The following is a 16388-nucleotide window of genomic DNA, read 5'->3' as shown; positions in this document are numbered from 1 at the left end:
CAAGCTGAATGATAGAAGCAAATGAAAGGCTATCATCATCCAAAAAACAGAATGACATCATCATAAAAAAACTTCAAACCACAGTGTAAAATATAGAATAAGACAGGGAAGCTATGCAATGCACACAAAGCAAAAAGATCTCATAAGGACAAGTGAAACTGGCTATCAAGATATTATACAGACAGGCAGGTGTGTCAGATGCAAGGAATGTCATGGTTAATCAAACACCAAAATCCAACTTTGATCACTCAGCAATGGTAGTTGTCTGAAACCAGGATTAGAACAAACATTAAGTGACGGTCAATGTGAACGGTGACAACTAGCTGCTGGAGATGTGAACAATGTATTGAGCAGCATTTTAGATATGAGCTAAAGATTAGGCTTTATGTGAGATATGAACAATGAATGGGGCTGCATGTCAGTTATGAATAATGATTAGGGCTGCATGTCAGTTATGAATAATGATTGGGGCTGCATATGAGATATGAACAATGAATGCGGCTGCATGCAAAATATGAACAGTGAATGGGCTGCATGGGACATTAACAATGAATGGGCTGCATTTGAAATTAACAATGAATAGGGCTGCATGTTTGATACAAACAATGAATGGAGCTACACGTGAGATATGATTTACAGGATTTACCTGATTTTCCTCTGGGGCCACTAACCCTAGCGGCCTCGATGAAGACAAGAAGCTGGCGGCTTAATGAAGGTCCCAAAAAATTTGTACATTCACCAAAATATAATAATTCCCATTGTCAGGGACAAGAAGCCTGTATAGTACTTAGGCTTATCAAGGTGCCCCCTAGAACAACAACTGACCTTCCCCAGGAGGCAACTCATAACAATTGCCTAATACCCAGGTATATATTTTTCTGCTAGTTGAACAGAACCATCAGTTGAAAGGAAACATGTCCAATCATTTTTGTTCTGTCAGAGGATTGAACCCGGGTCCCTCTGTTGTGAGCCGAGAATATAGACCATTGTGAGATGTTAGTGATGGATGAGATGTATGAGATGCGAGAGATAGATGAGATGCATGTGAGGTGTGAAAGATGGATGAAGAGGTATGTGAGATATGAGAGATGGATGGGGCAGTATGTGTGATGTTGGCAATGTATCAGATGCTTGTAAGATATGAGAGATTAAGGGGACTGTATGTAAGATGTGGGTAATGGATGATATTTTGTACTAGCTGTGATTGTGTGTTTTAGTTTAGATAATCTAAATGGTAAGATAAATTTAGATAAAAAATTAATCTGAATGGAGAAATGTGATAAGTTGGGTACCACAGGGGTACATTTTGGGACCTACTCTTTTTGTCATGTACATCGATGACAGAGAGGAGAATATTACAAACTACATCATCATATTTGCAGACAACACATAGATTTATGGTTAAGTGGGAAATGATAATAATATTGAAGCCTTACAAAGAAATCTACATGAACTCCACAAATGGTCAGAAGACTTACATATGCTTTTTAATATTGACAAATGCAGGACCTTGCATGTGGGGCATAACAACCCATGCCACAACTACCAAATTAATAGCATAACATTACAGCAGATTGACGAAGAAAAGGGCTTCGGAGTCAAAATTCACCACTCATTAAAAGTTGCACAACAGGTGGGTGCAGCAGTCAGAGAAGCTAATCAAACTCATGAGATAATCAAGTGTAATTTTAACTACTCTATAAGGAAAAGAAGGTAATGGTTCAACTGTATAAATCTCTGGTGTGCCCCCATTTGGATTACTGTATCCAAGCATGAAGACCTCATTTTCAGAAGCACATAGCTGCTCTGGAGAAGGTGCAACACCGGGCAACAAAAGTCATTCCAGAGCTAAGTCATCTCCCGTATCAGGAAAGCTTGAAGGCCACAGGGCTAACAACACTGCAAATCAGGCATGACAGGGCAGATCTCATTAAAACTTTTAAAACACTGAACAAGTTAGAGGATGTTGATCCAGATATTTTCTTCAGAAGGTCAGATGTAACACAAACAAGGAGCAATGGTTTCAAGCTCAACAAGCCACAATGTAGGACTGAGAACAAGAGATGCTTTTTTCACCCACAGGGTTATTAACCCATGGAACTGCCTACCTGCCGAAGCTGTAATTGCCAAAACTGTGTTGAGTTTTAAAATATTCCTAGAAAAGATCATCAAGGCAAATGGGGGGCACCTTCTACAAGCCGCTGGCTTCCTGTCCTCATTGAGGCCACTAGGGTTAGTGGCCCTCTAGTAAATCAGGTAAAATCATTAGTAGAACCTCTGCCTACATACTACTATCATAATCATTTATCTCAGTTTCTCAAATGCTTTAACAAATTATGTTCATTTAATCTGCACTGTACTTGCCTCTTATCTACTGTCCGTTGGGGTTGTGGTGAGAATTGGAAGCCATTGGTCTATTTTGCTTTGAATTAAAAGGGTTTGCTCCTGAATATCATGTTAATTAGCACGGCTAAGGAAGTTTATTCACGTCCATAACGTGTAAGGGATCATCTTGGTCATTTAGTTGTTATTCTCTTCCTGTAGACGCGGCCGATGCCAGGTCCATCACCAGGGGAGGGAGATGACCTGGTGTTTAGTGGTGCAGGTTCTGGCTGTGACATGGATGATGAGGATGAGTGCATACCAGTGTTTGACACTGGCTCAGGTAAGACATCTTCGGGCATAATAATCATATTATTGTTATTCAGACCATGGAAACAGGAATTTTATATTAAATTTAATGATAAATACTGTGATGTTAACTATAATTTTAAGTGCGAATTACAGTATTATCACTTTGATTATTTTAAAAACTATTGTAAATATTTTTTGTAATCGATTAATTTCACAAATGCATTTTGAATTCATTTAAACTTTGCTTTACATATTAGTCTCCATAACATTTATAGATTATTTTATTAAACCATAATTTTTATTTATATATAATTTTTTAGTTTTTAACTAACACAAACCAGATTACTTGTTGCTAAGATATATCGTTGCTAAGATATGTATGTACCTTACCTAAATAAACATTTGATTTGATTTGATTTGATTTGATCTCAATTCATCATTATAATTCAGTGTTTATACTGGAGACAAGGAGTCACCTACTTGAGCAGCGTAACAACCAAATCAGTATTTATAGTCATTCCTTGACTGCTGTTCAGGGGTTCTGTTGGATTTTGGAAGCAGTTATATGTATAGAATTTCACACTAATGAGCATAGTATAATATCTATACAGTATGTTCTGTTGCAATAATGTTATTATGAATTATGCTAAAGAAAAATAAACAATTATTTTTTTATTGTAGCTTAAAGTTTTATTTAGCATGTTTTATGTGTTTTTCTACCTGGTAGTTTTATCTACCTGTCTACCTGGTAGGAAGTATAGGTAGAAATACTGTATATTAATACAAATTTGTTTTAAATATTTCTTAGCTAAAGAATAAGTTTCTTTTCTCCCAGGTGATGATCTCATTACACCAGTGTACATCCCACCAACACTTCCACCTGTGACTAAGCCCCCTGCTAAGCCGCACATACCTGACCGGGAAGTTGGTGTAGGGGTACGCCCATGTGACGACGAGGAGGACTGTACCACTGGCTCAGGATCAGGCGAATTCAACACTGAATTTGGAGGGATAACTGATATAGACAATGGTGAGTAGAATATTTGCGATGACTGCAAAAATTATATCTCTGTCTATATCTATGATGCCTTTTATCCTGCGACATCTCTTCTTTATTAATTTTGTTGAAACATTTATAATACTGAATAATTTGGAGGGTGTTGATCAGCACAACTTCTAAAAAAGATCAGATGAAATGCAAACAAGGAGTAATGGTTTCAAGCTCAACAAGCCATGGTGTGGGTCTGAAAAGAGGAGATGCTTTTTCAACCACAAGGTTATAAACCATGGAGCCTCATACCCACTAAAACTGTAAATGCCAAAACTCTGCTAAACTTTTAAATCTAGCTTGAAAAAATCATCAGAACAAATGCAAAGACTCTTGACAAGCCACCAGCCTCCTGTCCTAGTCAAGGCCACTAGAGTGTTAGTGGCCCTCAGGTAAATTCAGGTAAATTTAGAGGGCTGCTGTATGGAAAAGCTGTCTCAATCATTTCAAATGAATTGAAATGTTAGAATAACTCTGAACATTATCATGTTCTGATGTGACAATATGAAGCATACAAAAAATTTACCCTCACATTAATGTGATGCAAGATGCTGCATTCGTTATGAAAATTTGTAGTACAGTGCTGATAACAACTACACCTTAGTCCTCTGAGACCCATCCATCATCTGCTTTCAGCCAGGACCAGAATCTGGCTCATTCTACAAGGCAAGGCAAGCTTGGGGATCAGAAGTTGTCCAAATTGAGATAAACTACTATAAATCATAGATGCAACATATTAAGCAACTGCTTGAAGGCAAGAATGCACCTACTGGTAAATAAGGTAAATGATCATTGCATGGGGGGAAAATACCTTAAAGGTAAAATTGAGAACAAGTGATAAAGTCACTTGGCTGCCACCAGATGGCAGCCCAGGTCAACCTGCTACCTCACTCTTCTGCCTGGTGCTGTTAGCTACACTCCTGCCTATACAGGCTTGTCAGCTGCTTTGCACTTTCAGCTAAGTGGTGCTGGATTTTTCAAGTACTTGCCGGCCGACCATGGCGACGGTTGGTTGGCTTAATATGTGGGATCTTTCCTGATTTCATCTGGCCTGCTCTCATCCTAGCATTTTTTGGGGCTCTCATTAGTTCTATTTCTTCCATCCAATGTAACAGAGACATTTTGTGCAAACATTTCTTTCTTCCAGGTTCGTTTTGTATCCTCCTCAGTTCTTTTTGGGCTTTCCCTGTTTTTTCTCCCAAATCAGCTGTGTTTTGCCTCAGCTTTTCAGTGGTATTGGTGTTTGCCTACATCAGCCAGCTGGTTTCTCACCTCTGCCTACACTCCTGGTGAGACTGTCTGGACAATATTCCCTCAACTTGCTGTGCTTTCTACATGACTCCACAGTACTAAGAAACTGACATCGCACTGCTATTTAATCTACAAAATATTGGCATGTTTCTTTTCTGCAAATTGAACCTGAGTCTTGCTGGTCTAAGCATTAAGAGGCAGAAATTAACCTCATTGAAATCACAACCATCTCAAGGTTATATGTGCCCCAGTCTACAAATGCCAACAATATACAGATGACTTAATGTGTTATAACATAAACTAACTCGTCGGCCAGGTAAAAAGGATACATAAAACAAAACCAGGGTGAATGTTGTTGAATTGGTAAGCATTTTTAAAGGTGCCTCTGTTGAACTAGAAAACCTCAATTTATAAATTGAATAACATTAGATATTAACACCCAAATCACAAATCTGGAAATAAAATAAAAGAATTAGCAACATTTTGGTCTATCCAGGACTATTATCAAGTTGTGCCCATGACTTGTGTATCCTTTGAGCTAAAGCCCCACATTTCTTTATCATTCTCAAATTGGATGCTGGTCAAAATTTCCCACAGGCTCCACCAGGATTTGTAGCCATGCTTCAGACAGAAAGCACATGACTTGTGGAGGTTCATCCTTTCTTTTATTTATAAGTTTGTGTATACTGAATAGTCCTTAATTGAGATTACCTTAATCCAGCTAATTCTAAACTACATAAGTCTACATCTTCTAAAGTACAAGTCCTAAAACATAACTTGATTTTTTAATCAGGTGATGACATGGACCTTGAATTCCCAGCAACTCACCATCCAATGCTCGCTCCAGATGTAATTCACTCTGAGGAACGTGACCCGTCAAGCACTGGCTTCGGCCAACCTAAGAAGGATCCTGGTTCTGGTCCTACCACTTCTACAACAACCACATCCACTACTACAACCACAACACAAACCCCTAGGACAAGACAACGAACCACCACCACCATTCCAGTTGCTCCTTCCTCCCGACCTCAAGAACCGCCTGATACTAATGATTATGATTACGATTACAACTTTCCAGCGGTGCAGCCTGACAACAAAAAGAAGTCCAGTGTTAAAGAGGACCCTATAGACCAGATTCATAGTGAAGCTGCTGGAAGTGTTGCTCTTATTATCAGTATCATTGCAGGAGCTCTCATTATTGTTATACTTATTGTACTGCTCATACTCAAATTTAAGGGCCGTCAGGATGGTGCTTACAAAGTTGATGAGAGTAAAAACTATGAAGGAATACCTACAATGCCAACTCCTATGATCAATGGCCAAGGGAATGGCACTATAAAGCCAGGTGATCGAAGGCCTGTAAAGAAACAAAGTAAGGATGTCAAAGAATGGTATGTGTGAATGTTAAGCATTTATAATGAAGAATTATATCATGTAAAGTCTCAAAATTACGACTGTGATCTCTATTCTTTTGCAATACCTCTACAATGATAGAAATATATGCCCCCTTTCAGTCTGTGTTAATATATTAGTTCATGACTGTAAGTCGCTATCCTAATTCAATCATAAAAAAGAATAACTATAAAAATGTTTTCTACTTGGAAACTACTGTATTGTAAGTTAAAACTTCAGAGACTATTTGATTTATAAAAATTATGATGTAGTTTAGGTCATGCAGTGATGTTTGAATACCAGTGTTTGTGAATGTTGCCGCTTCTATAAGATCCAAGTTTTTGTAAGTACCTATTGATTGAAGGTGCATAGATTAGTTAAAAGTGTGAGATATAGCATAAACATAAGATTGAAAGTTAGAATGACTGAGAAAAAATTTACACATATTTCTCTGAAGGATTAATTTGATTTACACTTTCTTTGAACTTACACGTACAGTCGTGGTTGCAAACGTCCATTGTAGAGCAAGAGTATTGTTAGTCATCAGTCTTTACACTGCTGTCATGACTTCTGTGATGAAGAGGTTGTGACACATTCATTAAAATCTTTCCTAAACAAATCTCTTTCATGGAGAAGACTGTTAATGAAATGATGTACAATACTACTCAGCTCTATGAACACTTAAGAACACTGCTTTGCAAACATGCGAACATGATCAATGCTTCTCCTCTTAATATCTAGCCCTAATATTATAGCACAAAGAGCGAAAGCTGTCGCAACACTAGATTGGTATAGAGCCATGGTGTGCATGCCTTCGTGTCAATATGTTAATACATGTAATACAGATTGACCCCCATGTCTCTCTTGTCAGGGTGCTGATATGGCTGACAGTAAGCTTCTCTAGTGACTTGTTGCTTGGTGAAGCCATGTATGTCAGGCAGCATCATACTCTGGTGTCCTGTGCCTGTTTCCTATGAGGTGGAGTATAGACTACATACCTGGAAATGGAGTTCAGAGCAATCGTTTGGTTAGCAACCAAAGTCTTAATCGAGGGATATTCCCCTGTATTTCCATTTGTTCTCAAATTTTATAATAATAATGCTCTGAATGCCACTTCCCCATATTGACTTAATTAGCAGTGTGATGGTGTAGGTCAGTGTAGTTAACAAAGTATAGAAGACAATGAGGTAGAGAAATGGGTCTCCGAGAACAAGATGTACTGTATTTGAGTAATTTAAAGGGTTATGTGGTTATGTTCAGATCATATAGTTTAATGTTAGATGTAGAATCAAGCTGGTGACATATCATTACCAATGTGTTAGCAAATTCTCCGTTGATAAGAGATCACAGAATTCACAAAGTTTGCACTTAGCCTGTTTCTTGTTGGACACTGAAAAGTCCTTTTCCTCATTTTAACCTTTTAAAGGGAAATGAAGACATCACTATATGCTTATGAATTATTATTTAAAATACACTTAGTAGTTTTCTGGAAGGAAATAATTTGTTTTGCTTCAGAATAAAGTTTAAATTTAATTTGAATATGAATATCATGGCATCTAAATTCCTCATTAAGTGCCCTTATGGTGGCCACTGTTCCCTAAGTCTTTTTAGTACAATATTTAGTTGTTTTAAGTTCATTAGTAATAGTCTCTAGTGGTATAAAAGATGTAGATAATCAAAAAAAAGAAAGAATGGTATATGGATGTGTGTTGCTGAAGCCCTTCCAATGTAATCAGTAGCAGTAATATTCCCCTAAGCTCTTGATGGCTAACAATATCCATAAGTTTGTATTTTTGCATCTTCATACAAAATCTTGTAATGGGACAAGGAAACACAGAAACCTTAGTTGTTTATCTTACAACTCTTGTAATATTGACGCTGGGTATTTATTTTTATGGAAACGTTTGACTTGGAAAACATAATACGAAACAGTGCACTTGGGAATGGAAGTACTGCACATAAAATTTTATTTGTTTTAAACTTCTATTTAGCCCAAATTTTCCTGGCAGCTATCTGAAACTACCTCAAGGTTATCAGTATGGTAACGGATGTTCAGGTATATACAATATTACTGCAGTATTGCATAAACATGGTATTAACATTAGATCAAATTGTTATTTTGTAATTAATGAAAGGTTATCTATGAAGGAAAATATTGTTTTTAAATATTTATTAGAATTTGGGTATGAGGACTTAAAAGCAATTGTCCTTTTATGCTTGGTGCTCATTAAATGAATAAATTTACAATGATTTTATTGGTTTATGATAACTGATGTATAGGCAATTTATTTTTATAGTATTTTTCAGAAATTATAATTACAACTGAGCAAATTATTGTTTATGAAACAATACAGTATTTTAATCTTTTAATATTGAATTACAGTACATGACTGTTTTAAATTATTCCTACCTTCATGGATAAAACTACAATTTAAGATACAGTACTATATATACTTTTGACCATTAACAAGATGAGTACTCTAAAATTTTGAAAGCAATATATATTTTGTGTTTCCTAACCACAGTATCAATGATAAGGCTACATGGTGTTTAAATCATGTTATGGCCCAGAAATGAATTACATTACTGTAAGGTATGGAAGCATTCTACTTTAAATTTAATATAGCTGGTATACATACTTGATTTTAAATGTTTATGATAACTGATTTACCAAATTATCATTTGAATTGGGTTTTAAACAATTTACAGTTTATTGTGGGGTAGTTACAGTGGCACACGATTATCAAGAAGGAATGAACTAGTCCATGTTTGTGAACTATTATATGGGTATTTTATCATTATAAATTAAACCAAATTTATCATTTATTTTACATAAATTATCATTTGGCTTTGAGAATCTGAGAATTCTCAAATTATTTTAGAATTTATTATGAGCGGGGTGTGAGATATTTTATGTCATGGAGTGCTTGAGTCTATAATGCAGCTTCTGAACTGTACACAAGCTACCTCCAGAGGACTCTGTTACAACAGCACACACATCTGCAAAATATTTATCTTGGGCACCCTCCAGCTCCTCAGTGGCTCCTACTCCACCTCACCCAATCCTCCTCACCAAATATTCCTCACCCGATACTCGTCCAGCATCCTGGGCGTCATTGTGTTAGCTGTTGGTTGCAAAGCACTGTTTGAAAACTTTGCACTAATTGCTTTAATATATGTGAAGGTTAAAGCTGTTGTCTATTGTGAAAGGTAGGATAATATTGTATTTGTTATGAGTTAAATCACTCATTAAGGTTAGGAAAATGTTGCGATATTAAAAGTATCATAATAAAATATTATATCTTTGCAGGAGTTTATGTTTAGTGTTGACATATTTGTATATCTTCATTTCCCATCACCCCTAAAAATGATCCCAATTCTGAATTTTGTTAATTGGTACATCATTTATTGTTTAATAAAAATGAAAGTTCAGTGTATATAGGAGTTCTAACATTACATATGTTAGATGACATCAATGTAGTATTATTTCCCAAGCATCATTGAATTTCATGTTACTCTACTTGTGTGATTATCACAGCATACCATAACAGGATAACATCAGGCTAAAATACTCTTAATACATGATAGTTAACAAGTATTTAAGATTTTGTTTTATGTTCCATATGACCTGATAACATGCAATAATATATCTCAGATATACATTAAATTATAAATAAATTTAAATTGTTTATACAGTACAATATATTTAATATACTGTATAAACAAATTTGCCAGATTTATGATTGTCAATATGACTAGTGGACTGGAGGGACTGAGGAATGCTGGATTATGAGAGGTCTCTTCCTCTTTACGCTATTTTGACTGATGAATATCAACAGGTAAGTTATGTATTCAATAATTTTATTATAATAAACTTATTATAATATTTTTATTTAAAAAATATACATAACAGCATAATACAGTGGTCAATTACTAGATACATAAAACGTTTCTTAAATAAAGTCAACTAATATGTTAAGCATTTTGGCATGAACTTAAAGTTCATATGTAGTAAACAATTTACTCTTGTTAAATGACAAAATATTACAACAACTAATACATACTGTACATTATTATTACTGTATTTTCATTTTTATTGATGGGGGAGACATATGCATGGAATATATTGGGGGACAATATTTTGAAGAAAAATTACAATAAATCTAAATATATAGCACTCGTGCATTCATTATACAGTAGTATCCACACTGCAGCATCCCAGATAAATACGCACCACAACCACACATCAGCAATCCAACCTGTCCTCTTACAAATTACGTCGCTTTTCGCTTGTATGCGCATTCAAGCTAAAAATCAACGTAATTAAAAAATAAATTGGCTCACGAAAGTTACATACTGTACCGTTTTCTATTTTGGGTCCCCTGGCTTAGGGTCTTAGGTTAGCAGAGGAAACTTTCGTTTAACAGTTTTCATGATGTTTTGAAACCTTAGAACTTCCTGCCTTCCTAACCTACCAGAAAACCCTTAACTTGCTGTTTTGAAAAAAAAAATCCAAAATTTAATTGGAAAATAAATTTCCATTTTGAATTAGTGTACGTCGATATTTGGCTGTAGCGCATACGAGTGAAAAGCAACGTAATTTGTTGGAGGACGGGTTGGCTCGGTAGCACATTTAGATTCATTTTCCTCTCAGAATTTGTAATCCTAGGAGAGACCAAAATGGTTGGGCACATTTCATTTCACTTAATGCCTCTTTTTCACCTAGCAGTAAATAATTACCCAGAAGTTAGTCATTTGTTGTACAGTAGTGTTGCATCTTGCGGAATGTCAGTATTTCGTCCTTGGGGGGACCTTGATATAAGCTTAACATCATATACATTCTAAAATAACACATATTTCTCATGTTATCCATTTCTACTGCTAAAATTCTTGATTGTATTCCAGACCATTGTCTTGATGTTAGACAATTGTTGTGGGTTGCATCCTGGGGAAGGTTAGTAGATGGACAAGGGGGACTCCTAAGTTCAGGCTTCCTTTCTCCAACAATGTGAAACCATAAGAGGTGATACTAACACATCCTTATCTAGCATGTTTTTGTGCTCTCACGTTTGACTTGTCCATCATATAAAAGCCTACTGTGTCCTTGGACATGGATTGAACAGTCAAGCAGGTGTGATATACACATTACATTAACTGAAATACAGTACTATAATATTTATAAGAAAAATACAAAATCAAAACAATACTCTAGCTAGGCAGCAACTGTAGTGACCTGCCAGACATTATAACTGTACAGTATCTACTGCTCATCCACTCTGTGCTATGATGATTAGTTAGGAGCTTTCTACTATGGTGCCTAAGTTGAACTGGTACAGAGGGGTTTCCTACTGGACCACAGTCTATTAATCTCAGCTTTTTAAGATTTATTTAAGTTAGTTGAGCTGTCACACTCCAAAAAAAGGCCCCAGACTTGGCCAGCAATATTCAATTGTCTCAGATGATTGTCAGAATGCTGTCTTTCCTCCAGCATCAACACCAGCCTCTCAGACATCAGGAACCTGATATGAATCCTCACCCCACCCTATTCTGCTCCTAGCCATGGCTTCATCAGGCAAATTAGATACAACTCTGGAATTTAATGTGAATTTATATACCCTATTATATTATTATAATGTTTTTGTTCAATATTGTGCCACTTAGATCCTCTCAAATCTGTGTACATTTGAAAGTTACCACACCACTTCCTTATACGAACCCACTCAACCATGCTGTTGCTAAGTAAGAAACAAACAGGACAGTAATGACAAAAAATTCTGTTATGAGCAGTAAACTTTCATATGGTAAAGTAAAACCCCAAAAATGATTAAAATAAAGAAACTAAAGTAATCTGTGATCCCTGCCATAGTGGTCCACAACTTTTCTCCTAAATGATGACCAAACCACACACCCGAAGATGAAGAAACGACGACCTGGACCACTGCTCAGTCCATTGTCCATTGTCATTTTGTCCTGGACCATTATCAAGTCGTATGTCTCATAAAGTTCATCTTTGTTGTGGGGGGAAGGAAATGTCCATTCTTACCCCTTATTGCAAACACCTATCCCCCATTACATCTTGTGAGTGGTGATGAAAAGATTCCAGAGGCATATAACTGATTCAGGATTTGAATGCCAATTTTGATCTTTACAATTGTTTTACACTGGAATCTTCTGTCTGCAAGATGACCTGCACCTACTTCCCTTGGCAGACGTGATGGTGCTGATGCTTTCGTCTCCCAGAAGTGTGTCCTTACCTTCTTTGAATTCGTTATATCTGGTAAAGATGCTTACATTAGGGAGCAACCGAATGTGATAGCTGGGATACATGTTTATATATTGACCTAAAGCTTTATATTTAACTCTTTAATATTGTAGAAAATTAACATTTTTTTTTTTTTTTTTTTTTTTTTTTTTTTGAGATATATACAAGAGTTGTTACATTCTTGTACAGCCACTAGTACGCGTAGCGTTTCGGGCAGGTCCCTGGAATACGATCCCCGCCGCGAAGAATCGTTTTTTCATCCAAGTACACATTTTACTGTTGCGTTAAACAGAGGCTACAGTTAAGGAATTGCGCCCAGTAAATCCTCCCCGGCCAGGATACGAACCCATGACATAGCGCTCGCGGAACGCCAGGCGAGTGTCTTACCACTACACCACAGAGACTGTTTTTAAACAGTTTAAACATTAAACAGATGCATACTGATTTACCTTTTACAGGGGAGTATACTTAATGAACAACTTGCAATTGCAATTCTTTTACCATGTCATAATACAGTTGACTAGAGTGCACCTAGGAACACCAAGCACAGCTTCAAACCCTCATCAAGGCCCTTGTGGATTTGTTCATTTGATATATTACGTTATTGTGATTTCTGTGTGTAGTTACTTAATGCTATGTCTAAACTTAACAATGTTTAGTTCATTTACTTTAAAATCCTAAAGTAATCTGGCAAACATCTGCATGAGAACTTAGTTTCCCATTTTCAGGGAGAGGAAGTGTGTTTAGTCTTCTCAGTGGCACGAATAAGTGAAATGGGCTTAAAGAGGAAATTGTTAAGGTATGCTGAATTTTGTATTGTTATTTTTTACTAGATGGGGTACCCGGCTGTGCCTGGGTCTCTTTACCCCCCCCCTCCCTCTTCTTTTCTGCTCTCCCCTTCGCCTCCTCTTTCACTCCTCTTCCCCTATCCCCACCTCTCCTGTCCTCTTCTCCCCATCTCCCTCCCTCTCTCACCTTTCCCTATCTTCTCTCTCACTTTGCCCTTTTTCCCTACTGTACCCCCCCTTTCCTTCTCTCTCTCTCTCTCTCTCTCTCTCTCTCTCTCTCTCTGAAAATTTTATATTATGAACAGCTGAAAACTGCTAAAAAATTATTTCAGACTTTGTAAAAATCACAGGGAGTCAGTATAAAAGGCAATATTTCATAAATTGTATCATTGGGGTTCACATCGACCTTCTCACATTCCCATACCCATGTCTGAGGAACGGAGGTTTCAGTTAGGTACCCCACAAGGGGGAGTATTAAGTCCCACCTTATTCAATGTATTAATGAACAGATTAGCATCAGAGATGTATCCTCCAGGGGTCACGACGATCATATATGCTGATGACATTCTTATACAAGGCACTTCCGGGAACAAAATTCAAACTGCTCTTAACATACTTGGTACAACCTGTCACAAGTTAGGCTTAGTTATAAATGCAGATAAAACCAAATATGAGTATAGGAAACGAAGAAATATAACACTTACTCTAAATGGTGTGAAACTGAGCCGTGTTCAGAAGTACAAGTATCTGGGCATGTATGTTGGATACACATGTGAGAGTAAAAATGCTGAAATAAATCATATCAGCACCTTATGTAAAGCCCGTCTGCATCCTCTAAAAGCACTGGCTTTTTCTGGTAAAGGTGTTGGGGTACCTTTCTTACGGATGTTATACATAAGCACTGTTCGGTCCCTGATAGACTACGCAGCACCTGTTTTGTCTTACACAGGCCAAGGCAGAATTCAAAAAATAGAGCTGATACAGAACGAGGCTATGAGGATTATTCTTGGATGTCAAAGAAATGTAATGATTGAAATAATGAGAATGGAATTAAATTTACAGAGTGTGTGTGATAGAGTCCATGACATTAACACTAGAGTAGCTATTCGTTTCATGCGGAGAAAAGGAGGGGATAAGCTGTTTGAGAGCGTTCAGACCGGGGTCCATAGAATTACCCAAATCGGCCCAAATCGGCCCAAATCGGCCCAAAACTACACAAATCGTCCTAGCATTACGTAAGTAATGAAGAAATATGGTATATTTACTTACTATAATGTTGGTGCTACACGTAGAACATGATCAAACCTATTTTTACTCTGAAATAATCTAATTTCATAACGAAATGAGACGTAAATATGTGAGAGGTGACGCCATTGGAAGTCGACGGTCCAAGCGACAATTGTGTGGAGCGACTTATCCAAGATATATGGTCGCCTGGAGAGTGTTTGCTGCCATATCAGCCTCCTGTACACAGTGATCCAGTCCTTTTCGTTCATTGAACACGGAACCCTACACGCCCTCTGATATATTGCTTAATTAACAAATATTCACAAATAAAGATTATATTTGTATATGTTATCAGAAAGGCAGATATAAAATAGTTTTTGTGAATCCATCACAGAGATTATACCTTATTAGAGGAAAAATATTCATACTTTAAACAAGGCTTCATGGCCGACGCTCTCCTTACCGATATAGGAACTATGACCTTCCGAAGATCAATGTTAATTTAATCTAGATATTGTAATAAACGAAGTTTTCTATGTCATCATAAAGACATAAATATAAGCTGCATGTTAATACTTTGGCATAAATATAACTGAAGTGAAAGTGAAGATATATGCCTTTTTATAGTTACTTGATGGCTCGCTCAGGGAGTGTGAAGGCCTCCACACAAGCCAATCAATTTTATAATTACTTTGCATATATGCAAAGTAACGCCATAGGTCTTTATGTCAGAATAAAGACATGTAGACGATAATGTAGCTACATTTCAAGGAAAACATATCTTAATATAATTATTAAATGAATGCAAAGTTATGGTTAAATAAATAGCCAATACCACACAATCGCCTGTGTCCGGACACATGAATAGTCGCATTAGGTGAAAGGAAATGTACCCAACCATTTCCATTTACCCAACCAGTTTGTGCACCCTATACTCATCCTCTGTGAGGTAATTTATTGTGCACCCCATACTCATCTTGTTACCAGTAGTTTGTGCAACCCATACTCATCCTGTGACCCGTAATTTATTGTGCATCCCATACTCATCCTGTTACCGGTAGTTTGTGCAGCCCATACCCATCCTGTGACCTGTAATTTATTTTTTAAATACAGGACAAAATTTAAAGTAAAACTAGATTATGTAAAACTAGATTAAAGTAAATTTATGTTTCTATCTTTCTTGAGACGTATAAAAATCTTACGTTTATTAACGATTCTGCGTGAAATAAGCATTGTTCTGAGATGAATATTGTGGATTTCCGGCTCTACGACCGATGAAAAATGCAACTTTTATACAACTACAAATATCTTTAGTTTTACTTTAAATTTTGTCCTGAAAGAGTTTTCATATATAGATCTAGTTTCTGCCGTTCTTCTGACATAAAAAGACCTTTGGTTTAATAAGTTATTAAGATGTTTTCAACAATATTACTAGGGCGTTCACCGATTCCAACATGGGCGACCCTTTTGGAAACGCAACACTTGGGTTGACTCGATTGACAGATTGGTTATATTCCAACAGGGTCTGAGACATTTACACTGGCGGGCGGCGTTCTTGCCAACTATATGGCTGTTAAGTTGAAAATTGTAACTGTTAAGAGCATTCTATTGTGGTTTTAATATTGAACAATTATACATATACGAAACAGACAAATCTGGTGTCCGAAATAGTAAAAATATTAGTGTGCGATGTGATCAATGTAAGGGGGATATTGGGTGTGCCTCGTATCCCCTACAACAACAACAAGTTCGAGAGCGATGAGGCCGCCACCTACTAGCTTCAGGA

The 16388-nt window shown here is 36.7% G+C and overlaps 1 protein-coding gene and 1 long non-coding RNA gene across 3 annotated transcripts in view; one reads left to right on the top strand and one right to left on the bottom strand.

Moving 5' to 3' along the window:
• LOC123769373 (neurexin 1) overlaps positions 1-9797 on the top strand; it is a 32999-nt gene extending 23202 nt beyond the window's left edge. For both annotated transcript variants that reach the window (XM_069309859.1, XM_069309858.1), the window contains 3 exons: positions 2545-2665; positions 3470-3664; positions 5727-9797. In XM_069309859.1, the coding sequence (XP_069165960.1) occupies positions 2545-2665; positions 3470-3664; positions 5727-6334 (924 nt within the window). In that variant the 3' untranslated portion in view covers positions 6335-9797. The remainder of the gene's footprint in view (positions 1-2544; positions 2666-3469; positions 3665-5726) is intronic.
• LOC138355136 (uncharacterized) lies at positions 2684-14499 on the bottom strand. Its single transcript, XR_011223854.1, has 3 exons — positions 14080-14499; positions 3548-6290; positions 2684-3175 (listed from the first exon to the last, which is right to left on the bottom strand). It is a non-coding gene; the product is annotated as an uncharacterized lncRNA (long non-coding RNA).
• Between the last annotated feature and the right edge of the window lie 1889 nt (positions 14500-16388).

This window comes from Procambarus clarkii, chromosome 66 (genome assembly GCF_040958095.1).
Source record: "Procambarus clarkii isolate CNS0578487 chromosome 66, FALCON_Pclarkii_2.0, whole genome shotgun sequence".
Taxonomy (NCBI): Eukaryota; Metazoa; Arthropoda; class Malacostraca; order Decapoda; family Cambaridae; genus Procambarus; species Procambarus clarkii.
The sequence above is the reverse complement of the archived record's forward strand: the minus strand, read 5'-3'. Positions and strand labels throughout refer to the sequence as shown.